The sequence below is a fragment of the Anas platyrhynchos genome, chromosome 31, assembly GCF_047663525.1.
Source record: "Anas platyrhynchos isolate ZD024472 breed Pekin duck chromosome 31, IASCAAS_PekinDuck_T2T, whole genome shotgun sequence".
In the NCBI taxonomy this organism is placed as follows: Eukaryota; Metazoa; Chordata; class Aves; order Anseriformes; family Anatidae; genus Anas; species Anas platyrhynchos.
Window position 1 is genome coordinate 6,083,877 of NC_092617.1, and position 23,737 is coordinate 6,107,613.

The following is a 23,737-nucleotide window of genomic DNA, read 5'->3' on the forward strand; positions in this document are numbered from 1 at the left end:
GGAGAGAAGGAAGGAATTGGGAGCGTTTTTTTGGGGGGATTTTGGGGGTTTTGGGGAGTTTTTGGGGGAATTCGGGGGTTTGGGGGGGATTTCGGGGCATTATAGGGGGATTTGGGGGTTTTTTGGGGTCCTAGGGGGGGTTATGGGGGAAGAAAAGTGGAAATTGGGAGGGTTTTGGGGGGAATTTGGCGTTTTTTGGGGTTTTTGGGGGGGAAATTGGGGGGTTTGGGGATTTTGGGGGAAAATAGAGGGTTTTGGGGTGATCGTTGGGGGGGTTATGGGGGATTTCAGGGGGGATTGGGGGGATTATGGGGGGACTTGGGGTTTTTGGAGGTCCTCGGGGGGGTTCTGGTGGGAATTTGGGGGGTTGGGGGATTTTTGGGGGGTTTTTGGGGGGTTGGGGGTTTTTACAGGGGGGTGTTGGGGGGGTTATGGGGGATTTGGGGTGGATTTAGGGTGGGTTGGGGGGGTTATGGGGGGGTTTAAGGGGTCCTGGGGTGGTTTTTGGGGCGAATTTGGGGGGTTTTGGGGGCGTTTTTGGGAGGTTTTGGGTTTTTTTGGGGTTGGGGGGTTTGAGGGGGGGGGGTTATGAGGGATTTGGAGGAGTTTTGGAGGGATTTGGGTTTTTTTGGGGGTCCTAGACAGGGTTATAGGGGAAGAACAGTGGAAATTGGGAGGGTTTTGGGGGGGAATTTGGGCGGTTTGGGTTTTTTTTGGGGGGGGTTGGGGGGTTGGGGGGTTTTGGGGGGGATTTGGGGTGGGTTTGGGTGGATTTGGGGGGGTTTATGCGGTCCTGGAGGGGGTTGAGGGGTTTTAATGGGGGATTTGGGGGGTTTTGGTTTTTTTGGGGGGATTTGGGGTGGATTTTGGGGGGTTTTGGGGTCCCTGGGGGGGGTTCGGGGTCTCTGAGCCCCCTCAGGCCCCTCAGCCCCTTCCCCTCTGAGGCGTTTCCCGCCTCCGCCCCCCATTGGTCAAATTACACGTCAATCACATCACCCCGCACTCCTATTGGTCGCTTCACCTCATTCGTCCCCGCCCCCACACGCGCTGCGAGACACTTCCCGCCTCCGCTTCCCATTGGTCAATCTGTGCGTCAATCACCGCCCTCTGCCCTCCCATTGGCTCCTCCGCCTCTTTGATCCCCGCCCTCCCCACGCGCTGTTGTGAGGCGAAGTGGGCGGGACCCTCCCCGCCCGGCTCGCCCTCCCATTGGCTCATCCGCCGAGGCAGCGCGCTCTGATTGGTCCAGCCGCATCAAAGACGCGCTCTGATTGGCCGCCGCAATCCCCCTCAGAGGCGGCCGCAAGATGGCGGAGGTGGCGGAGGCCGTGGCGCTGCTGGGGGCGCTGAGGGAGCAGGTGCGGCCCCAAAACCGCCCCAAATCGCCCCAAAATGCCCCAAAATCGCCTCGGGAGGTTTCCCGGGACCCCAAAAAACCCCGAAATGGCCCCAAAATGGCCCCTTGCAGGTGGCGGCGGTGACGGAGCACGGCCGGGGGCTGCTGAGGAGGCTGCGGGGAGGGGGGCTCCGCACGGACAAGGTAACGGGGGGGGGGTTTGGGGTGAATTCGGGGGGTTTTGGGGCGTCTTGAGCGGGAACATGGGGGTTTTGGGGGTCCTGGGGGGGAATTGGGGGGTTTTGGGGGGAATTCGGGGGGTTTTGGGGTCTTAAGGGGGAATTGGGGGGTCCTGGGGGGTCCTGGGGGGGAATTGGGGGGTTCTGGGGGGGGATTTGGGGCGAATTTGGGGGCTTTTGGGGTCTTGAGGGGGAATTGGGGGGGTTTGGGGGGGACTTTGGGGGCTTTTGGGGGTCTTGAGGGGGAAATCGGGGGTTTTGGGGGGAATTCAGGGGATTTTGGGGTCTTGAGGGGGAATTGAGGGAATTTCGGGGGTATTTGGGGGATTCTGGGGGGTTTGGGGGGGAATTCGGGGGGTTTGGGGGTCTTGGGGGTGAACTTGGGGAATTGGGAGGGAATTGAGGGGTCTTGAGGGGGAATTGGGGGGGGTTGGGGGGTATTTGGGGGGTTTTGGTGGTCTTGAAAGGGAATTGGGGGGATTGGAGGGGATTTGGGGAAGTTTTGGGGGAATTGGGAGGAATTTGGGGGTCCTGGGGGGGAATTGGGGGGTTTTGGGGTGAATTCGGTGGGTTTTGGGGTCTTGGGGGGGGGATTTGGGGGGGTTTTGGGGATCTTGAGGGGGAATTGGGTGGGTTTGGGGGGAATTTGGGAGGTTTTGGGGGTCTTGAAGGGGAAATTTGTCGGTTTTGGGGGGGATTTGGGGAATTTGGAAGGGTTTTGGGGGTCTTTGGGGGAATTGAGGGGTTTTGGGTGGGATTTTGGGGGTCTTGAGGGGGAATTGGGGGGTTTTGGGGGGAATTTGGGGGGATTTTGGGGGTCCTGAGAGGGAATTGGGGAGATTGGGGTAAACTGGGGGGCTTTGGGGGAGAATTGATGTGTTTTCGGGGGAATTTGGTGGGTTTTGGGGGGAATTCGGGGGGGTTTGGTGGTTTTGGGGGAATTTTGGATGGGATTTGGGTTCTTTTTGGTGTGTTTTTGGGTGATTTGGGTGGGTTTTGGGGTGATTTGGGTGGGATTTGTGTAATTTGGGATGTTTTTTGGTGTAATTCCCGTTCCTTCGTGCCCCCCCCCAGGGGCTGTCCCTGCTGGGGGTGCGGGCGCAGGCGCTGCTGCAGTACCTGGGGGACCTGGGGCTGCTGCTGGCCACCAAGTGCCGGGGGGGGGCCCTGGGGGCGCTGCCGGCCCTGCCCCGCCTGCTGGAGACCCGCCTGGTGAGGGGGCGGGGCTAAGGGAGGGGGCGGGGCCTGTGGGGGGCGTGGCTTGGAGGGGGAGGCTGGGATTGGCTGATATACCTGGGTGGGGGTGGGGTTTGGGGGGCTAAGGGCTATTAAAGGGTTAAAAGGGGGCGTGGTTATGGTTGGGGGCATGGCCTATGAGGTGGGCGGGGCCTATGGGGGGCGGGGCCTTGAAGGGGAGGCTGTGATTGGCTGATATATGTGGGTGGGGGTGGGGTTTGGGGGGTTAAGGGCTATTAAAGGGTTAAAAGGGGGCGTGGCTTGAGAAAGGGGGCGTGGTCTGATGTAGGGGGTGTGGCCTATGAGGTGGGCGGGGCATGTGGGGGGCGTGGCTTGGAGGGGGAGGCTGTGATTGGCTGATACACCATGGGGGTGGGGTTTTAACCATCCCTTAAAGGGTTAAAAGGGGGCGTGGCTTCGCGTAGGGGGCGTGGCCTGGTTGCTGGGTGTGGTCTAAACCAGGGGGCGTGGCCTGGGGTGGGCGTGGCTTGTGCAAAGGGGGCGTGGCCTCGGGGTATGGGGAGGGCCCCAATAGGTTCAGAGGGGGCGGGGCTTTAAGGAGGGGGCGTGGCCTAGTGGGTGGGCGTGGCTTCGCGGAAAGGGGCGTGGCTTGGAGAAGAGGGGGGCGTGGCCTCGCCCAGGGTGGTTTTTTTGGGGTAAATTTTGGCCGTTTAGGTGCTGGAGAAGTCGCGCCCCATGGAGCTGCGCCTGCGCTACCACCTGGACAAGCTGCTGCGGGCGGCCGCCGCTGGGGCGCCGGGTGGGCCAAAATCCCCCCAATTCACCCCAAAATCCCCCTCCCCTTGAACCCCCAAAATCCCTTAGATTTGCCCCAAAAAGTCCCATTGGTGGACGATTGATTGACAGCTGTCAATCATCCCCCAGGAGCCAACGACCCGCTGCGCTTCCGGCCCCAGCCCGGGAACATGGGGGTGAGATTTGGGGGGAATTTGGGGGATTTTGGTTAATTTTGGGGGGATTTGATCGATTTTGGGGTTATTTTTGAGTGGTTCTGGGTCAATTTTGGTGGGAATTGGGGGTTTTTGGTCAATTTGGGGGGGATTTGATTGATTTTGGGGGGGTTTGGGTCAATTTTGAGCGGTTTTGGGTCAATTTTGAGCAGTTTGGGGTCAATTTTGTTTTTTTTTGGGATTCTTAGGATGAAGAGGAGGAGGAAGAAGAGGATGAGGAGGGGCCGAGCGGGACGAAGGCCCCGGGGCTGGGCGGGGGGCGGCGCTACGTGCCCCCCCGCCTGGTGCCCGTGCAGTATGGTAAGCCGAATCCCAAATAATCCCAAATAATCCCAAATAATGCCCATAATCCCTCCTTAATCCCCCATAATCCATACAAAATCCCTTGTTATATCCCCAAATCCCCCTTAAATTCCCCATTATTCTTCCTCAATCCCCGTATTTTCTCCCTATTCCCCATATTTTCCCCCTAAATGCCCCATAATCCCCCCAAATTCCCAATAATCCCTCCGTTTTCCCCCATAATCCCTCCATAATTCCTTGATTTCCCCCTATAACCCCTCCCCGTCCCCCCTAATCCTCCATAATCCCCTTAAATCCCCCTTAATCGCACCTTTATTCCCCATTATCCCCCCAAAACCCTCCCCTAATCCCCAAATCACCCCTCCCTGACCCCCCTAATCCCCCCTAATCCCCCTTAATCCCACCCTTACTCCCCATAATCCCACCTTTTTCTCCCCATAATCCCTCCATAATCTCTTCATTTTCCCCCATAACCCTCCCTAATCCCTCCATAACCCCTCCTCATGCCCCATAATCCCACCCCAACCCCCATAATCCCTCTAATCCCCCTTAATCCCACCCTAACCCCTCCTCGACCCCCCTAATCCATCTTAATCCCTTCTAATCCCCCCTAATCCCACCCTTTTTCCCCATAATCCCACTTTTTTTTCCCCATATTTCCCCCATAACCCTCCCCTAATCCCTCCGTAACCCCTTCCCGACCCCTATAATCCCCTCTAATCCCTTTTAATCCCCCTTAATCCCACCCTTATTCCACATAATCCCTCCATAACCCTCCCCTAATCCCCCTATATCCCCTCCCCAACCCCCTTAAACCCTCTTAATCCCCCTTTTTCCCCGTAATCCCACCCTTTTTCCCCATAACCCCCCATAACCCTCCTCTAATTCCTCCCTAACCCCTCCCCGACCCCCATAATGCCCTTAATCCCCCTTAATCCCACCCTTATTCCCCATAATCCCACCTTTTTTCCCCATAATCCTTCCATAATCTCTCCATTTTCCCCCATAACCCCTCCCCAACCCCCCTAATCCCCCTTAATCCCCTCTAATCCCCCATAATCCCACCCTTTTTCCCATATTCCCACCCTTATCCCCCTTAATCTCATATTTATTCCCCATAATCCCCCCTAATCCCACCTAATCAACCCAAAATGTACCCCTAACCCCTCCCCGACCCCCCCAATCCCCCCAAATCCCCCTCTAATCCCCCCTAATCCCCCCTAATCCCAGCTGAGGCCGGCCCCGACCGTGAGCAGCGGGCGCTGTCGGCGGCGCGGCGCCGAGCCCTGGGCAGTGCCCTGGTGCGGGAGCTGCGGGAGGAGCTGGGCGACGCCCCCGAGGAGGTGGGCGGGGCCACCGGGCTCCGCCCCTCGCGGGAGGAGGAGCAGCGGTGAGCAGGACACGCCCCCTGGCCCTTTAGCCACGCCCCCGGCCCTTTAGCCCCGCCCCTGGCCCTTTAGCCCCGCCCCTTGCTCTTTAGCCCCGCCCCCTTCTCCATACTATGGCATCTGGGGGCCCACTTCCCTGCCCTATGGGGGCGGGGTTTGACCACAGGCCACGCCCCCTCACTCGAGGCCACGCCCCCTTCTATAAGCCACGCCCATTCATTTAGGCCACGCCCCCTCCTTACCCTGATTCCCTTATATGGGGGGAGGGTAAGGATTAGAGGCCACGCCCCCTTCATTAAAGCCACGCCCCTTTAGGCCCCGCCCCCTGCCTTAAGCCACGCCCACATCAGCAGACCACACCCCCTTTAAAGCCACGCCCCCTTTTCAAGGCCCCACCCCCTGTATAGCCCAAAAGGGAGGGGGAGAGCAAGGCCACGCCCCTCCCCTTAAGCCCCGCCCACCCCAAGCCACGCCCCCTCCCTTATAGCCACGCCCACTCAGACCACGCCCATTTAGGCCACGCCCCATTCAAGCCACGCCCCCTTTTCCCTCCTAATCCCCCTCCCAGCCCACTCCCCTCGCAGGCCACGCCCCCTATCCTTAAGCCACGCCCCCTGGGCCTCAAGCCACGCCCCCTGACGCTAAGCCCCGCCCCCCAGGACCCGCCTGGAGGAGTCCCTGCTGGTTCGGCTGGCCGAGACGCGGCGGCAGCGGGCGCAGCGGCGCCGCCGGGCCCTGGGGGCGCCCCCCCTGGACTCCATCACCCATTTCGGAGCCGCCCCCGCCCTGTTGGGAGCCCCCGAGCAGGTGGGAGACCCCCCCGGGACCCTCCCCACCCCCCCCATAGCACCCATGGGTGCCCCCTTTCCACCCCTCCCCCCCCAATTTCTTACAGGTGGCGCCCAAAAAAAGGAAGGTGGTGGCCAAGAAGGGGAAGGGCCGGCGGCGGGGTGAGTCCTCCAGTATCCCAGCAGCCCCTGCGGGTGGTGGCGCCGCTCCTGGTGGTGCTGCTGCCTCATCTCGTCTGTCCTCCTTCCTGCAGGTGGCCGGAGGAGACGCTGAGCCCCCCCGACACCCCCCCCCAAATAAAGGCTGTGTCTGGAGAGGATTCGTTAGTGCTGAGGTTAATTAATGGGGCTAATTGGGGATGCCAGGAGACAAGATGGCCGCCTGGGCTTCAGGGTTGCCATGGCGATGGCCCTAAGGTGTTTGCCAGGCCCTAAGATGGCTGCCAGGCCCCAAGATGGCCGCCCAGCCCTCACCGTTGCTATGGCGACAGCCCCAAGATGGGTGCCCCCATGGGGACAAGATGGCCGCCCACCCCCCATTGACACCAATGGGTCAGCCCCAAGATGGCGGCCCCCACTGGGCGCCGCCATCTTGCCCCTCCTCACCTCCTCCCCTCCCACAAAATGGCGGCCCCCACGCTGCCCCATGGGCGCCGCCATCTTGTCCGGGAGCCTCCAAGCCAATCAGCGGGGGTTTTATTGGCTGCGAAACGCCCCGAATCCACCCGAAATGGCCCCAAAACCGCCCGAAACGCCCCAAAACCTCCCCTAGAGGCGGGAGGGGGCGCCCCCGGCCACCACCACGGTCTCCCCGACCACGTAGGAGGCGGCGGGCGAGCAGAGGAACGTCACCACCGAGGCCACGTCCGACGGCGTCCCCAGCCTGGGGGAGGGGAGGGGCAAAAAAGGGGGCGTGGCTCGGGTTAGCCACGCCCCTTTTTGGGTTAACCACGCCCCCTTTGAGGCTTGGCCCCGCCCCCTGTGCCCGTAGCCCCGCCCACCTGTCGATGCCCATGGAGGACATCACGGCCTGGCGGCGCTCCTCGTCCTCCCACAGCTGGGGGGGGGCAAAGCGGTGACGTCATGGCCACGCCCACCTCCGTTAGGCCACGCCCACCTTCCTCAGGCCACGCCCACCATCGCCCCGCCCACCCCTTAGGCTCCGCCCACCCCCCCATGATCCCCAATTGAGCCCAAGCCACGCCCCCAACAAGCCCCGCCCACTCCTCAAACCACGCCCATTGGCCACACCCCCTTTAGGCTCCACCCCCACGCAAGCCACGCCCCCATTAGGCCACGCCCCCTTCGTTAGGCCACGCCCCCGATCCCCCCCCACCCCGTTAACCCATTCCGCTCCAGGCCCCTCCCACTCAGACCACGCCCCCTTAGGCCCCGCCCCCAAAATTTAGGCCCCGCCCCCCCAAAATTTAGGCCCCGCCCCCTGACCGCGGCGCTGAATCGTGTCCGGATGAGGCCGGGGGCCACGGCGTTGATTCGGATCCCGCGGGGGCGCAGCTCCGGGGCCAGCGCCTTCAGCAGCCCCAGCAGCGCCGCCTTGCTCACGCTGTAGGGGCCCAGCGCCTGCGTGGTGACGTCATCGTGACGTCATCATGACGTCATCATGACGTCATCAGCAGCAAGTTAGCCGTTAATTGTAATTAGCCCGTAATTAGAGTCAATGGTGTTGGGGGTGTGGGGGGGGTTAGTGGGGTCGGTGCTGTGCCATGGTCGCCGTCCATCCCATAATTGCAGCCCGTAATTAATTAGTGACGTCCCGTAATTAATTAATTTTCATCTCATAATTAATTATCGACGTCCCGTAATTAATTATCGATCCCGTAATTAATTATCAGCATCCCATAATGGCCATCCCGCAATTATCATCATTTTGTCACCGTCATCGTTATTCCGTCGCCATCCATCCCATAATTCCATCCCGTAATTAATTATTGACATCCCGTAATTAATTATCGGCATCCCGTAATTAGTTATCGACATCCTATAATTAATTATCGCCATCCCATAATTGCTATTCCATAATTATCATCAGCATTTCGTCATTGTTATCGTTATTGCCTTGCCATCCATCCCATAATTGCATCCCCTAATTATCGCCATCCCATAATTAATTATCAACGTCCCATAATTAATTATTTCTATCCCATAATTAATGATCGACATCCCATAATTAATTATTGCCATCCCATAATTGCTATTCCATAATGATCACCATCATTTTGTCATTGTCATCGTCATCATTATTCCATTGCCGTCCATCCCATAATTCCATCCCATAATTATCACCATCCCGTAATTAATTAATTGTCATCTCATAATTAATTATCACCATCCCATAATTAATTATCGCCATCCCCTAATGACCATCCCTTAATTATCATCATCATTTAGTCATTGTCATCGTTATTCCATCACTATCCATCCCATAATTCCATCCCATAATTAATTATCAATGTCCCTTAATTAATTATTCATCATCTCCCCTCCCCTTAAGCCCCTCCCACCACCTAAGCCCCGCCCCTCCCTTAAGCCCCGCCCCCTCCCCAAGCCCCGCCCCCTTACCGGGAAGGGCATGTACCCAGCCAATGACGACACCAGCACGATGGCCCCGCCCCTGCAGGAACGACCAATGGGGCGTCAGGGGGCGGGGCCAACCCCCTGTAGGCCCCGCCCCCTTCCCTATAAGCCCCTCCCCCTCCCCGTAAGCCCCGCCCCCTCCCTCTTAACCCTTCCCCTTCCCCTAAACCCCTCCCCTAAGCCCCTCCACAAGCCCCGCCCCCTCCCCTAAGCCACGCCCCCTTTCCCCAAGCCCCGCCCCTCCCCCCTAAGCCCCGCCCCCTCCCCCTAAGCCCCGCCCCTCACCCCCTGCGCTCCATGTGGGGCACCACCAGCCTGACCAACATGGCCGCCGCCGTCACATTCACCTGGAAGATCTGGGGAAGGGGGGGCGGGGTTAAAAAAGGGGGCGGGGCCTAAAGGGGCGTGGTTTAGGGAAAGGGGGAGGGGCTTAGCAAAAAGGGGGCGGGGCCACCTTGTCCCAAACTTCCTCCTCGGCCTCCAGGGTGCCCCCCAGCACGGGGTTGACGGCGGCGTTGGACACCAGGATGTCGATGGCCCCGTACGTGTCCAGGGCCTGCCCCATAGAAATGGGGGGCGCCCCATAGGTCAGGGGGGCGCCCCATAGGTCAGGGGGGCGCCCCATAGGTCAGGGGGGTGCCCCATAGGGCTTTGGGGTGCCCCATAGGGTCTTGGGGTGCCCCATAGGGCCATAGGAGCCCCATAGATCCAAGGGATCACACTGCCCCATAGGGTTGTGGGGTGCCCTATAGGTCAGGGGGGCGCCCCACAGGGTTTTGGGGTGCCCCATAGATCAGTGGGGTGACCCATAGGGTTTTGGGGTGCCCTATAGGGCCGTGGGGTGCCCCATAGGGCCATAGGAGCCCCATAGATCTAAGGGATCACCCTGCCCCATAGGGCTGTGGGGTGCCCTATAGGTCAATGGGGTGCCCCATAGGGTCTTGGGGTGCCCCATAGGGTCGTGGGGTGCCCCATGGGGTCTTGGGGTGCCCCACAGATCCATAGGACCCCAAAAAAGCCCCCCAGCACCCCAGGGATCCGTGGGACCACCCCAGCCCCATAGCACCCCTCCAGCCCCATAACCACCTCCCACCCCATAGCCACCCCATAACCCCACAAAAACCCCCAAAACCACCCCAAAACCACCCCAAAACCACCCCATAACCCCCCCCGGCCCCATAACCACCCCATAACCAACCCCAAAACCCCCCATAACCCCCTCCCTGTGACCCCATAACCCCCTCCCAGCCCCACATCTCCACCCCCAAACCCCCCCTTGACCCCATAACCACCCCACAACCACCCCACCATCCCCCCAACCCCATAACCACCCCATAACGCCCCCATCGACCCCAAAACCACCCCAAAAACACCCCATAACCCCCTCCCAGCCCCAAAACCACCCCATAACCCCCCATAACCACCCCATAACCCTCTCCCAGCCCCACATCTCCACCCCATAACCCCCCTCCCAGCCCCATAACCACCCCACAACCGCCCCACAACCCCCCCCCCGGCCCCACAACCCCCCCGTCTGACCGTCTGCACCAGGCGCTGGCGGTCTTGGGGCCGCCCCACGTGGCAGACGACCCCGGTGGCCTCGAGGCCGCGGCCCCGCAGCTGCCCCACGGCTGCCTCCACCCGGGGGGCTCGCCGCGAGCTCAGCACCACCCGCGCCCCCGCCGCCCCCAGCGCCAACGCCACCGCCAGCCCGATCCTGGGGGGGTCAGGGGGGGGTTAGGGGGTCAATATGGGGTCATTGTGGGGTCATTGTGGGGTGATGGGGGGGGTTATGGGGTCAGTGTGGGGGGTTATGGGGGGATTTGGGGGAATATGAGGGGGTTATGGGGGGTTATGGGGGGATATGGGGGGGTTAGGGGGGGATATGGGGTCATTGTGGGGTCATTGTGGGGGGTTATGGGGTCATTGTGGGGGGTTAGGGGGTGAAAGGGGGGGATATGGGGGGAATTGGGGTCTTAGGGGGTGATATGGGGTCATTGTGGGGGGTTATGGGGGAATATAGGGGGTTATGGGGGGGTTGGGGGGGATTATGGGGTCATTGTGGGGGGTTATGGGGTGATATATGGGGGTTATGGGGTCATTATGGGGGATTGGGGGGGATATGGGGGGTTATGGGGGGGTTAGGGGGTCATTATGGGGTCATTATGGGGGGTTATGGGGGGATATGGGGGGGGAAATGGGGGTTTATGAGGGGATATGGGGTCATTTTGGGGGGTTATGGGGTGATATGTGGGGGTAATGGGGGGTTAGGGGGAGATATGGGGGGTTATGGGGTGATATGGGGTCATTTTGGGGGGCTAGGGGGGGATATGTAGGGGTTATGGGGGGGTTATGGGGTCATTATGGGGTGATATGGGGGGGTTAGGGGGGGATATGGGGGGTTATGGGGGGATATGAGGGGGATATGGGCGGATTTGGGGGGATTTGGGGTCAATATGGGGTCATTATGGGGGGTTATGGGGTGATAGGGGGGTTATGGGGGGGTTGTGGGCGGATATGGGGTGATATGGGGGGGATTTGGGGGGGATATGGGGGGATATGGGGGATTTGGGGTCATTATGGGGTCATTATGGGGGGTTATGGGGCAATATGGGGGGGTTATGGGGTGATATGGGGGGTTATGGAGGGTTATGGGGTGTTTTGGGGTGATATGGGGGGATTTGGGGAGATACGGGGGGGGGTTGGGGGGTTATGGGGTGGTTTTGGGGTCCCTATGGGGTCTATGGGGGGCTATGGGGTCACTATGAGGCGGGATTTTTGGGGAATTTGGGGAATTATGGGGGATTTGGGGGGATTTTGGGGCATTTTTGGGGATTTGGGAGAATTATGGGGGGATTTTGGGGGATTTTGGGGGCATTTTGGGGGATTTGGGGGAATTATGGGGGATTTGGGGTCATTTTGGGGGATTTTGGGGGCATTCCAGGCCCTCACCCGTCGGTGGCCGCGGTGACCAGCGCCACCTTCCCGGCCAGCACCGCCATGGCGCCCCTCTGCTGGGGGGGGGGGGGGCGGGGCCGGACGTGACGTCACCGCCAGGGAGGGGCGGGGCCTAAAAAATGAGGGCAAAAGGGTCAGGATTCGTCCTCTGCGGGACTTCCGGTGCTCACTTCCGGGTTTGGGAGCCACACTTCCGGGTTTTGTTGCCACACTTCCGGTGCTGGAAGGGGAACTTCCGCCCAAAAGGGGGAGGGGAAAGGGGCGGGGCTAAAGGGAGGCCCCGCCCCCCCCCCCTGGGGGTTCCCAGGGGATTGTGGGATACTGGGGGAGTTTTGGGGAAAAATTGAGGGATTTTGGGGGTTTTGAGGGATTTTGGGAGTTTTGGGGGGATTTGGGGGGATTGGGGAATTTTGAGGAGTTTATTGGGGAAAATTTGAGGGATTTGGGGGTTTTTGAGGGGTTTGTTGGAGTTTTGGGGGAATTTGGGGAATTTTGAGGGGTTTTAGGGGTAAATTTTGAGGGATTTGGGGATTTTAGAGGGTTTGATTTTTTGGGGGGGGGGTCTTGAGGGATTTTTGAGGGGGTTGTTGGGGAAAATTTGAGGGATTTGGGGATTTTTGAGGGGCTGATGGGGGTTTTGGGGGGATTTGGGAGGATTTGGGGAATTTTGAGGGGTTTATTGGGGAAAAATTGAGGGATTTGGGGGTTTATTGGGGTGTTTATTGGGGTTTTGGGGGGACTATGGGATTTTTGAGGCATTTTAGGGGCAAATTTTGAGGGATTTGGGGATTTCTGAAGGTTTTATTGAGGTTTTGGGGATTATGGGAATTTTGTGGGGTTTATTGGGGAACTTTTGAGGGATTTGGGGATTTTTGAGGGGTTTTAGGGGAAAGTAGTAGTTTCTCACATTTTAAAGGATAACTTTAAAGGTTTCTCACTTTTTAATGGTAATTTAAACATTTCTCATGCTTTTTAACGGTAATTAAACATTTTTTTACCACATTTAAATGTATTTTTACAAGTTTCTCACCCTTTTGATGCTAATTTGAATCATTTCTCACTCTTTGATGATTATTTTTAAAGGTTTATTGCTTTTCTAACGGTAATTTAAACACTTCTCATGCTTTTTAACGGCGTTTTAAACCTTTTTTTACCACATTTAAATATATTTTTAAACATTTCTCCCCCTTTTTAATGGTAATTTAAACACCTCTCCCCCTTTTTAATGGTAATTTTAAACATCTCTCACCCTTTTGACAGTAATTTTAAATGTTTCTTGCCTTTGTAATGGTAATTTAAACATTTCTTGTCTTTTTAACAGTAATTTAAACGTTTCTCACGCTTTTTAACCATTTCTTAAACTTCTTAATTTTTTTTTACCACATTTAAATATATTTTTAAAAGTCTTTAACCTTTTTAATGGTAATTTAAACACTTCTTGCCTTTTTAACGGTAATTTAAACATTTCTTCCCTTTTTAATGGTAATTTAAGCATTTCTCACGCTTTTTAAGCATTTTTTAATCTTTTTTTACCAAGTTTAAATATATTTTTAAAAGTTTTTCACCTTTTTAATGGTACTTTAAAGGTTTCTTGCCTTTTTAACGGTAATTTAAACATTTCTTCCCTTTTTAATGGTAATTTAAACATTTCTCATGCTTTTTAACCATTTTTTAAACTTTTTTTTACCACATTTAAATATATTTTTAAAAGTTTTTCACCTTTTTAATGGTAATTTAAACACTTCTTGCCTTCTTAACGGTAATTTAACCATTTCTCATGCTTTTTACCCGTTTTTTAATCTTTTTTTTCCACATTTAAACCTATTTCTAAAAGCCTTTAACCTTTTTAATGGTCATTTTAAACATCTATCCCCATTTTAACGCTAATTTGCCCAATTTCTCACCTTTTTAGGGTCCTTTCGAGCCGCCTCCCGCCCTTTCTCCTCAGCGCTTCCCGCCCTTTTTTAGCCCCGCCCCCTTTCTGAGGCCCCGCCCCCTCCCTTCCCGCCCTTTTCTGGCCCCGCCCCCTCCGCGGGGCCATGGCGGCGCCCCCCCCCCCGGACTGGTTCCACTGCAACCGCTGCTACGGGCAGCAGGGCCCCGGCCCCGGCTTCTGCCTCACCTCCTGCGGGCACCTCCTCTGCCAGCGCTGCCGGGGGGCAGGTAAAAAACCCCAAAAAGTGGGTGGAAATGGGGTCCCTCGGGCTTTTAATGCTATAAAATGGAAGCAGAAGGGGGTCTGTCAAAGGTTTTACCTCATAAAATGGGTGGAAAAGGGGTCTCCTGCTCCTTTAATGCCATAAAATGGGTGGAAAAGGGGTCTCCATGTCCTTTAATGTCGTGAAATGGAAGCGCAAAGGGGGTTGCCAAGGGTTTTACCTCATAAATTGGGTGTGAAAGGGGTTCCTCAGTCACTAATCCCATAAAATGGGTGGAAAAGGGGTCTCCTGGTCCTTTAATGTCAAGAAATTGTGGCTGAAGGGTGTCTGTCAAATGTTTTACCTCATAAAATGGGTCTTAAAGGGGTCCCTCAGTCACTAATCCCATCAAATGGAAGCAGAAAGGGGTTTGTCAATGGTTTTACCTCATAAAATGGGTGGAAAAGGGGTCCCCCGGTGCTTTAATGTCATGAAATGGTGGCTGAAGGGGATCTGCCAAGGGTTTTACCTCATAAAATGGGTGTGAAAGGGGTCCCCATGTCCTTTAATGTCATAAAATGGAAGCAGAAAGGGGGCTGTCAAGGATTTTACCTCACAAAATGGTAGCAGAAAGGGGTTTGTCAATGGTTTTACCTCATAAATTGGGTGTAAAAGGGGTTCCTCAGTCCCAAATCCCATAAAAATGGGTGTGAAAGGGGTCCCCTGGTGCTTTAATCCCATAAAATGGAAGCAGAAAGGGGGCTGTCAAGGATTTTACCTCATAAAATGGTACCAGAAAGGGGTCTGTCAATGGTTTTACCTCATAAAATGGGTATAAAAGGGGTCCCCTGGTCCATTAATCCCGTAAAATGGGTGGAAAAGGGTACCCCTGGTGCTTTAATGTCATAAAATGGAAGCAGAAAGGGGTCTGTCAATGGTTTTACCTCATAAAATGGGTGTTAAAGGGGTCCCTCAGTCACTAATTCCATCAAATGGAAGCAGACGGGGGTTTAACCTCACAAAATGGTGGCAGAAAGGGGTCTGTCAATGGTTTTACCTCATAAAATGGGTGTGAAAGGGGTCCCCATGTCCTTTAATGTCATAAAATGGAAGCAGAAAGGGGGCTGTCAAGGATTTTACCTCATAAAATGGGCGTAAATGGGGTTTTTCAGTCCCTAATTCCATAAAATAGGTCGAAAACGGGTCCCAATGTCCTTTGATGTCATGAAATGGAAGCATAAAGGGGGTCTCCTGACACATTTACCTCATAAAATGGTTTTAAAAAGGGGTCTGCCAAAGATTTTACTTCACAAAATGGTAGCAGAAAGGGGTTTGTCAATGGTTTTATCTCATAAAATGGGTGTAAAAGGGGTCCCCATGTCCTTTAATGCTATAAAATGGAAGCAGAAGGGGGTCTCCTGACACTTTTACCTCACAAAATGGTTATAAAATGGGGTTTGCCAAGGATTTTACCTCACGAAATGGGCGTAAATCGGGTTTTTCAGTCCCTAATCCCATAAAATGGGTGTAAAAGGGGTCCCCTCATCTTTTAATGCCATAAAATGGCAGCAGAAAGGGGTCTCCTGACACATTTACCTCACAAAATGGTTTAAAAAGGGGTCTCGTGACGCTTTTACCTCAAAAAATTGAATTTAAAAGCGATCTCCCAATGGTTTTACCTCAAAAAATGGATTTTAAAAGGGGTCCCCCACACTTTTACCTCACAAATGGCTGCAAAAAGGGGTCTCCTGATCCTTTAATGCCATAAAATGGTGGCAGAAATGGGTCTGCCAACGGTTTTAACTAAAAAAAATAAAAAAAAAATAAAATTTTAAAATTTAAAGAGGGTTTTTACCTCACAAAATGTTTGTAAAAGGGGTCCCTGGACCCCAACCCCATAAAATGGTAACAGAAAGGGGGTCCCCAAGGCTTTAACCCCATAAAATAATGGTAGAAAAGGGGTTTTTGTATAATTTAACCCCATAAAATATTTATAAAAACGGATTTTTACCTCTTTACCCCCTCCTTCTCCAGGTCCCTGCCCCGTCTGCGCCGCCCCCTGCCGCCGCTTCCCCCTCCCCGAGCAGGTGAGCGGCCGCCATCTTGTGGCCCCCCCCCCACTGGGGGCCGCCATCTTGGATCCCCCCATTCACCCCCATAGGGCCGCCATCTTGGGTACTCCCCACTGGGGGCGGCCATCTTGGATCCCCCCATTCACCCCCATAGGGCCGCCATCTTGGATACTCCCCACTGGGTGCCGCCATCTTGGATCTCCCCATTCACCCCCATAGGGCCGCCATCTTGGATACTCCCCACTGGGGGCCGCCATATTGGATCCCCCCATACTATCCTATTGTGCCGCCATTTTGAATAACCCCCCACTGGATGCCGCCATTTTGCCCCCCCACTGTGGGCCGCCATTTCTCCTCCTCCCCTCCCTCACACCCCCATTTTGGCCCCATTTTGGCCCCATTTTGGCCCCATTTTGGCGCCCCCATTAACCCCTTCCCCCCCTTTTAGCCCCACGAGGCGCCGTTCCTCCGCAGCCCGGCCTCCGTCGCCCGCCAGCGCCTGGCGCACATCTCCCAGGTGAGCCAAACCCCTTGGATTTCCCCCAAAACCACATTTTTCTCCCCATTTTTCGAAGCCCTGAGCTCCTCCCCGCAGGCCTGGCGCTTCCAGCGGGCGCAGGCGGAGCTGCTGCTGGGCTCCCAGCGCCAGGCCGCACGCCGGGCACAGGCGGCGCTGAGGGAGGCCCGCCAGGCGCTGGAGGCCAAGGAGAGGTGAGCGAGGGGATTTTTGGGGAGGGGGCGGCCTCCCCTCCCCCTTTTTTGGCCTCCCCTCCCCCTTTTCGGCCTCCCCCACCCCCCCGGCCTCACCGCTGCCGCCCCGCAGGGAGGCCGAGGCGCTGAGGAAGGAGAACGGGGAGCTCAGGAGGCACCTGCGGGAGGCCGAGGTCCCCCAAATCTTACCCTTTTTACCCCATTTTTCCCCCATTTAACCCCACCCTATTCCCATTTAATCTCCACTTTCCCCATTCTATCCTTTTTTCCCCCTTTTCCCACAAATTCTCCCCATTTTATCACCATTTTACCCCATTTTACCACCATTTTCCCCCATTTTGCCCCCATTTCCCCCAATTTCCCCCCCATTTTTCCCTTTTTACCACTACTTTCCCCCATTTTTCCCACCATTTTCCCCCATTTGGACACCCTTTTCCCCTTTTAACCCCACTTTTCGCCCATTTGACCACCATTTTCCCCCATTTAACCTAAATTTCCCCCAATTAAACCCCCTTTTCACCATTTATCCTCCCATTTTTCCCCATTTTTCCCCATTTCACCCAATTTCCCCCTCTCTTTTCCCCTATTCACCCCATTTTCCCCATTTAACCCCCCAATTTCCCTTTATTTTACCTAATTCTGCTCTATTTAACCCATTTCTCCCCATTTAACCCCCATTTACCCCCAATTTCCCCTATTTACCCCCCGAACTCCCCATTTTCCCCCAAATTTCCCCCTTTAACCCCCCAAATTCCCCTTTAACTCCCCCAATTCCCCATTTTCCTCCCCCAATCCCCCCCTTTTCCCCCCAATCTCCCCCTTAACCCCAAAATTCCCCTTTTTCCCCCCAAATTCCCCCCCAGGTCTCCCCAGGCTGGCGATCGAGCAGGTGAGGCCCCCCCCCGACCCCCTCAATTTTGGGGTCCCCCCCACCCCAGGTGCTCAGCACCCCAAAATTCCCCCCCCAGGAACAGCACCCCCCGGCCGGTCGCCATCACCTCCCCGGTCGAGACAGGTAAGACCCCATTTTTTTCCCTAAAACCCCCCTTTTTACCCCAAAACCCCCCTCCCCCCCCATTTCCCCCAAATCCCCCTTTTTTCCCCCAAACCCCCACCACCCCCATTTCCCCTCCATTCTTTGGGACCCCCCCATTTCTGGGGAGCCCCAAAATCGCGCTTTTTCCCCCCAAAACCCCTCTCCCCCCCCAGTGACCCCCCAGCCCCGGCGGCAGCTCAGCAGCCTGGTAGTGAGGTAACCACAACCCCCCCCCCCAAATTCATAAACACCCCCAAATTTGGGCTTTTTCACCCCAAAACCGTGCCCCCCCGCAGCCGCACGGCGTCGCTGGAGCGGCCCCCACCCCGCGGGACCCCCACTTGGCCGGGTGAGCCCCAAAATCCCCGGGTTTCACCCCAAAAATCCACCTCCCCCCCCCTTCCCCATACACCCTAAGCCTCCCACAAGCCCCGCCCCCTTTGCGTCAAGCCCCGCCCCCTGCACCCAAACCACGCCCCCAGCCCTTAAAGCCACACCCCTACCCCTTAAGCCCCGCCCCCATTCCCTAAGCCCCGCCCACTCACCCCAAGCCCCGCCCACCATTCACAATCCACGCCCCAGCCCATTCTCTTCACTATCCCTAAGCCCCGCCCCCTTAAGGCCACGCCCACTCCTCAAGCCACGCCCCCACCCTCCCCATTCCCTCCCACTAGCCCCAAGCCACGCCCACTCTCCACAAGCCACGCCCCCTCCCTCCCCATTGGCTCCCACTACCCCAAGCCCCGCCCCCTTAACGCTGACCCCGCCCCCTCTCCGCAGTCCCCGCCCCCAGCCTGCCCCGCCACAGGTAAGCTCCGTCACCGCCGGGCGGAAGTCGCCTCCTCATGCCCTCAACCAAGATGGCGGCGCCGCGTTGCCCCTAGCAACCTCCGCTGTTCCGCCCTCCCCCCCTCCGCGTTGCCTGGCAACCGCCGCCATTTTGCTCCCCCTCCCGCCGCGTTGCCGGGCAACCGCCGCCATCTTGCGAGCGCGCCCGGCCGCCGCCATCTTGGGAGGCAAGATGGCGCTGGCCAGCGTCCTGCGGCTCCCCGCCGAGCCCCCCGCGCCCCCCGCCGCCTTCCCGCTCCTCGCAGCCCCCCGGGACGCCCCCGGCCCCCCCCAGAGCCTCGCGGCTCCCCCCTGGGGCACGGCGGAGCCCCCCGGGCCCGGTTTGCAGTTCCTGCACGGGACCACCACGTTGGCTTTTAAGGTGAGGGGGGGTTGGGGGGGCTTTGGGGGGGTGGTTGGGGGGGTTTAGGGGGTCTTTGGGGTGGTTTTGGGGGGTTGGGGGATTTTTGGGGTGGTTTGGGGGGCTTAGAGGTGTCTTTCGGGGGTTGGGGGGGTCCCTGGGGGGTCTTTGGGGGGTTTTGAGGGGTCTTTGGGGGGTTGGGGGGGTCCCTGAGGGGTCTTTGGGGGGTTTAGGGGGGTCTTTGGGGTGGTTTTGGGGTTTTAGGGGGGTCCCCGGGGGTTCTTTGGATGTTTTTCAGGGGCTGGGGGGGTCTTTGGGGAGTTGGGGGGGTTCCCGGAAGTCTTTGGGATGGTTTTGGGTCTTTAGGGGGGTCTTTGGGGTGGTTATGGGGGGCTTAGAGGGGTCTTTCGGGGGTTGGGGGGGGATTCCTGGGGGTCTTTGGGTGGTTTTGGGGGTTTTAGGGGTGTCTTTCAGGGGTTGGGGGGGTCCCTGGAGGGTTTTGGGGGGTCTTTTGGGGGTTGGGGGGTTCCCGTGGGTCTTTGAGGTTATTTTAGGGACCCCCAAAGCCACCTGGGGACCTTGTGGTGGGACTCCAGGTCTACCTAGGGGTTTCCAGGTCTACCTAGGGACCCCGAAGACCACGGGGCCATCGTGGTTGGTCTCCAGGTCTACCTAATGGCCCCCAAGTCTACCTGGGGACCTTGTGGTGGGTTTCCAGGTCTACCTAGGGGTTTCCAGGTCTACCTAGGGTGTTGCAGGTCTACCTAGGGACCTCATGGTGGGCGTCCAGGTCTACCTAGGGACCTCATGGTGGGCGTCCAGGTCTACCTAGGGTCTTGCAGGTCTACCTAGGGACATCGTGGTGGGCCGCCAAGTCTACCTAGGGTCCTGCAGGTCTACCTAGGGACCTCATGGCGGGTCTTCAGGTCTACCTAAGGTTCGCCAGGTCTACCTGGGAACAATGGTGGGTCTTTAGGTCTACCTAGGGTTTGCCAGGCCTACCTAGGGACCTCATGTTGGGTCTCCAGGTCTACCTAGGGACCCCCAAGTCCACCTAGATACCTCATGGTGGGTCTCCAGGTCTACCTAGGGATCTTCAACGCCACTTGGGGACCTCGTGGTGGGTTTCCAGGTCTACCCAGGGTTTTCCAGGTCTACCTGGGGACCACATGGTGGGTCTCCAGGTCTACCTAGGGACCACATGGTGGGCCTGCAGGTCTACCTAGGGACCCCCAAGTCCACCTAGAGACCTCCTGGTGGGCCTCCAGGTCTACTTAGGGACCTCGCGGTGGGCCTCCAGGTCTACCTAATGCCCCATAGATCCACCGGGAGCCCTCCAGCCCCCCCCCAACCCCTCCTCTCCCCCCAGTTCGACCACGGCGTGATGGTGGCGGTGGACTCGCGGGCGACGGCGGGCTCCTACGTGGCCTCGCAGACGGTGCAGAAGGTGATCGAGATCAACCCCACGCTGCTGGGCACCATGGCGGGGGGCGCGGCCGACTGCAGCTTTTGGGAGCGCCTCCTGGCCCGGCAGTGCCGCGTCTACGAGCTGCGCAACAAGGAGCCCATCTCGGTGGCCGCCGCCTCCAAGCTGCTGGCCAACATGGTGTACCAGTACAAGGGCATGGGGCTCAGCATGGGCACCATGATCTGCGGCTGGGACAAGAGGGGGCCAGGTCAGGAGGGTTTGGGGGGGTTTGGGGGGGGTTTGAGGGGGGTTTGAGGGGGTTTTGGGGTCGTGGAGGTCTTAGGTCTTCAAGATGGAGGCCATGAGTTGAGGTTTTGGGTCTTCAAGGTGGAGGACAAGGTGGAGAACTTGGGGTTCTTCAATGGTGGAGGGATTTTGGGGTGGGTCTGGAGGGTTTGGGGGGGTTTTGGGGTGGTTTCAGGGGGTTTTGGGGTGGTGGAGGTCTTAGGTCTTCAAGATGGAGGCTAAAGATGGAGGTTTTGGGGCTTCAAGATGGAGGACAAGGTGGTGGTCTTGGGATTCTTCAATGGTGGGGGGGTTTTGGGGTGGTTTGAGGGGTTTTGGGGTGGTTCCGGGGGTTTTGGGGTGATTCAAGGGGTTTTTGGGGTGGTGGAGGTCTTCAAGCTTTGAGATGGAGGCTAAAGATGGAGGTTTTGGGGTTGAGGCCACCCAATCCTAATCATTTTGGGGATGGAGGCCACCCAACCCCATTTTTTTGGGTAGAGACTGCCCAATTCTACTTCTTTTTTGGGTAGAGGCCACCCAATTCCTCTTCTTGAGGTAGAGGCCGCCCAATCCTCCTTCTTTTTTGGTAGAAGCCGCCCAATTCTCCTTCTTTTTGGGTTAGAGGCCTCCGAATCCCACTTTTTGGGGTAGAGCCCACCCAATCCTCCTTCTTTTTTGGGTAGAGGCCGCCCAACCTCCTTCTTTTTCGGCTGGAGGCCACCCAACCCTACTTCTTCTTGGGGTAGAGGCCACCCAACCCCATTTTTTTGGGTAGAGGCCGCCCAATCCTCCTTCTTTTTGGGGTAGAGACCACAAAACCCCACTTTTTGGGGTAGAGCCCACCCAATCCTCCTTCTTTTTTGGGTAGAGCCCACCCCAACCTCCCTCTTTCCCCCCCCAGGCCTCTACTACGTGGACAGCGAGGGCACCCGCGTGCCGGGCCCGGCCTTCGCGGTGGGCTCGGGCGCCCCCTACGCCTACGGGGTCCTGGACCGGGGGCTGCGGCCGGGGCTGGGGGTGGAGGCCGCCAGGCTCCTGGCCCAACGCGCCATCCTCCACGCCGCGCGCCGCGACGCCTACTCGGGGGGCCGCGTCTCCGTCTACCACGTGGCGCCGGGGGGGTGGCGACGCCTCGCGCAGAGGGACCTGGGGGAGAGGCCCCCCGAGGAGGAGGAGGAGGAGGATGTGTGAGGTGGGTGAGGGGGGGTTTTGGGGGGCATTTGGGGGGGTTTGGGGAGGGTTTCGGGGGGTTTTGGGGGGTTTTGGGGGGGGTTTGGGGCTGGAGGGTGGTGGGTGAGGGGGTGGAGGCTGGGGTTGGGTTAAGAAAATGGAGGCCAAGAGGGTTTTTTGTTTTTTTTTGGGGGGGTTTTGGGGGTGGAGGCCATGGTTGGGGTGAGAAAATGGAGGCCAAGAGGGTTTTGGGGGGGATTTGGGGGGTTTTGGAGGTGGAGGGTGGTGGGAGAGGGGGTGGAGGCCATGGTTGGGTTGAGAAAATGGAGGTCAAGAGGGTTTTGGGGAGGATTTGGGGGTTTTCGGGGGGCGGAGGCCATGATTCAGGTGAGGATATGGAGGCCAAGAGGGTTTTGGGGGGGATTTGGGGGGGTTTTGGGGGGATTTGGGGGGGGTTGGGGGTGGAGGGTGGTGGGTGAGGTGGTGGAGGCTGGGGTTGGGTTAAGAAAATGGAGGCCAAGAGGGTTTTTTGGTTTTTTTTGGGGGGGTTTTGGGGGTGGAGGCCACAGTTGGGTTGAGAAAATGGAGGCCAAGAGGGTTTTTAGAGGGGATTTGGGGGCATTTGGGGGGTTTTGGAGGTGGAGGGTGGTGGGAGAGGGGGTGGAGGCCATGGTTGGGGTGAGAAAATGGAGGCCACGAGGGATTTTGGGGGGGATTTGAGGGGTTTTTGGGGGTTTTGGGGGTGGAGGCTGGTGGGTGAGGGGGGTGGAGGTCATGGTTGGGTTGAGAAAATGGAGGCCAAGAGGGTTTTAGAGGGGATTTGGGAGTTTTTGGGGGGCGGAGGCCATGATTCAGGTGAGGATATGGAGGCCAAGAGGGTTTTGGGGGGGATTTTGGGGGGTTTTGGGGGGATTTGGGGGGGGTTTGGGGGTGGAGGGTGGTGGGAGAGGGGGTGGAGGTTGTGGTTGGGTTAAGAAAATGGAGGCCAAGAGGGTTTTTTGTTTTTTTTGGGGGGTTTTGGGGGTGGAGGCCATGGTTGGGGTGAGAAAATGGAGGCCAAGAGGGTTTTGGGGGGGATTTGGGGGGATTTGGGGGGTTTTGGAGGTGGAGGGTGGTGGGAGAGGGGGTGGAGGCCATGGTTGGGGTGAGAAAATGGAGGCCAAGAGGGTTTTTTGTTTTTTTTGGGGGGGTTTTGGGGGTGGAGGCCATGGTTGGGGTGAGAAAATGGAGGCCAAGAGGGTTTTGGGGGGGATTTGGGGGGATTTGGGGGGCGGAGGCCATGATTCAGGTGAGGATATGGAGGCCAAGAGGGTTTTTGGGGGGGATTTGGGGGGTTTTGGGGGTGGAGGCTGGGGATTTTGGGGTGGAGGCTGATGGTTTTGGGGGTGGAGGCCACAGTTGGGTTGAGAAAATGGAGGCCAAGAGGGATTTTGGGGAGATTTTGGGGGGATTTTGGAGGTTTTTGGGGGTGGAGGCCGGGTTTTTTTTGGAGGTTCTCCTTGGTTCAGGGGGTGGAGGCCGCATTTGCGTTGAGAACATGGAGGCCGGGAGCATTTTTGGGGGGATTTGGGGGGTTTTTGGGGGTGGAGGCCGGGATTTGGGGTCCCAATCCTGGAGGCCGCGTTGTTTCCTTGCAGGCTTCCCATTGGCTGACGGAGGTGTCAATCACTGCAGGGGGCGGGGCCACTGCGGGGATCGCCCCGTCCCCTTCTGGAGTGGCCCCGCCCCCTTTGGTGTTGTCCCCGCCCCCTGCAGCCCATTAAACTCTCTGATTGGTTCCAGCCCCTGCCTGTCATTCATGGGGGTGGGACGGGGAGGGGAGGGGGAGCGAGGAGGGAGCTGCGCATGCGTCAGGGCTCCGGGAGGGGAGGGGGAGCGGGGGCGGAGCCGCGCCGTGCGTCCCCGTGCGTCGCC

General features: G+C 57.5%; 3 protein-coding genes across 7 annotated transcripts; 2 read left to right on the plus strand and 1 right to left on the minus strand.

Moving 5' to 3' along the window:
* Nucleotides 1-1,127: 1,127 nt before the first annotated feature.
* On the plus strand, nucleotides 1,128-6,581 carry NGDN (neuroguidin). Its single transcript, XM_072029789.1, has 10 exons — nucleotides 1,128-1,358; nucleotides 1,469-1,540; nucleotides 2,650-2,787; nucleotides 3,487-3,571; nucleotides 3,697-3,743; nucleotides 3,971-4,082; nucleotides 5,316-5,475; nucleotides 6,133-6,280; nucleotides 6,369-6,423; nucleotides 6,516-6,581. The coding sequence occupies exons 1-10, from the start codon at nucleotides 1,308-1,310 to the stop codon at nucleotides 6,533-6,535; spliced, it is 888 nt and encodes a 295-aa protein (XP_071885890.1). The 5' UTR covers nucleotides 1,128-1,307; the 3' UTR covers nucleotides 6,536-6,581.
* Nucleotides 6,582-6,940: 359 nt separating this feature from the next.
* LOC140000061 (dehydrogenase/reductase SDR family member 4-like) lies at nucleotides 6,941-11,926 on the minus strand. Of its 2 annotated transcripts, XM_072029793.1 has the most exons (8): nucleotides 11,809-11,926; nucleotides 10,396-10,573; nucleotides 9,311-9,412; nucleotides 9,142-9,212; nucleotides 8,842-8,893; nucleotides 7,708-7,842; nucleotides 7,263-7,318; nucleotides 6,941-7,144 (listed from the first exon to the last, which is right to left on the minus strand). In XM_072029793.1, exons 1-8 carry the CDS (start codon nucleotides 11,856-11,858, stop codon nucleotides 7,030-7,032), a joined length of 759 nt encoding a protein of 252 aa, XP_071885894.1. In that variant the 5' UTR covers nucleotides 11,859-11,926; the 3' UTR covers nucleotides 6,941-7,029. The 2 variants fall into 2 exon arrangements, with proteins under 2 accessions (XP_071885894.1, XP_071885895.1); XM_072029794.1 differs by lacking the exon at nucleotides 9,311-9,412.
* Nucleotides 11,927-13,838: 1,912 nt separating this feature from the next.
* PSMB5 (proteasome 20S subunit beta 5) lies at nucleotides 13,839-23,604 on the plus strand. Of its 4 annotated transcripts, XM_072029773.1 has the most exons (13): nucleotides 13,863-13,977; nucleotides 15,987-16,039; nucleotides 16,473-16,541; nucleotides 16,620-16,735; nucleotides 16,848-16,908; nucleotides 17,599-17,624; nucleotides 17,704-17,750; nucleotides 17,945-17,987; nucleotides 18,068-18,120; nucleotides 18,552-18,981; nucleotides 20,330-20,636; nucleotides 21,555-21,845; nucleotides 23,461-23,604. In XM_072029773.1, the coding sequence occupies exons 10-12, from the start codon at nucleotides 18,793-18,795 to the stop codon at nucleotides 21,842-21,844; spliced, it is 786 nt and encodes a 261-aa protein (XP_071885874.1). In that variant the 5' UTR covers nucleotides 13,863-13,977; nucleotides 15,987-16,039; nucleotides 16,473-16,541; nucleotides 16,620-16,735; nucleotides 16,848-16,908; nucleotides 17,599-17,624; nucleotides 17,704-17,750; nucleotides 17,945-17,987; nucleotides 18,068-18,120; nucleotides 18,552-18,792; the 3' UTR covers nucleotide 21,845; nucleotides 23,461-23,604. The 4 variants fall into 4 exon arrangements, with proteins under 4 accessions (XP_071885872.1, XP_071885873.1, XP_071885874.1 ...); XM_072029774.1 differs by lacking the exons at nucleotides 17,945-17,987; nucleotides 18,068-18,120; XM_072029771.1 differs by lacking the exons at nucleotides 16,620-16,735; nucleotides 16,848-16,908; nucleotides 17,599-17,624 and having other exon boundaries at nucleotides 13,839-13,977.
* The last annotated feature ends 133 nt before the right edge of the window (nucleotides 23,605-23,737 follow it).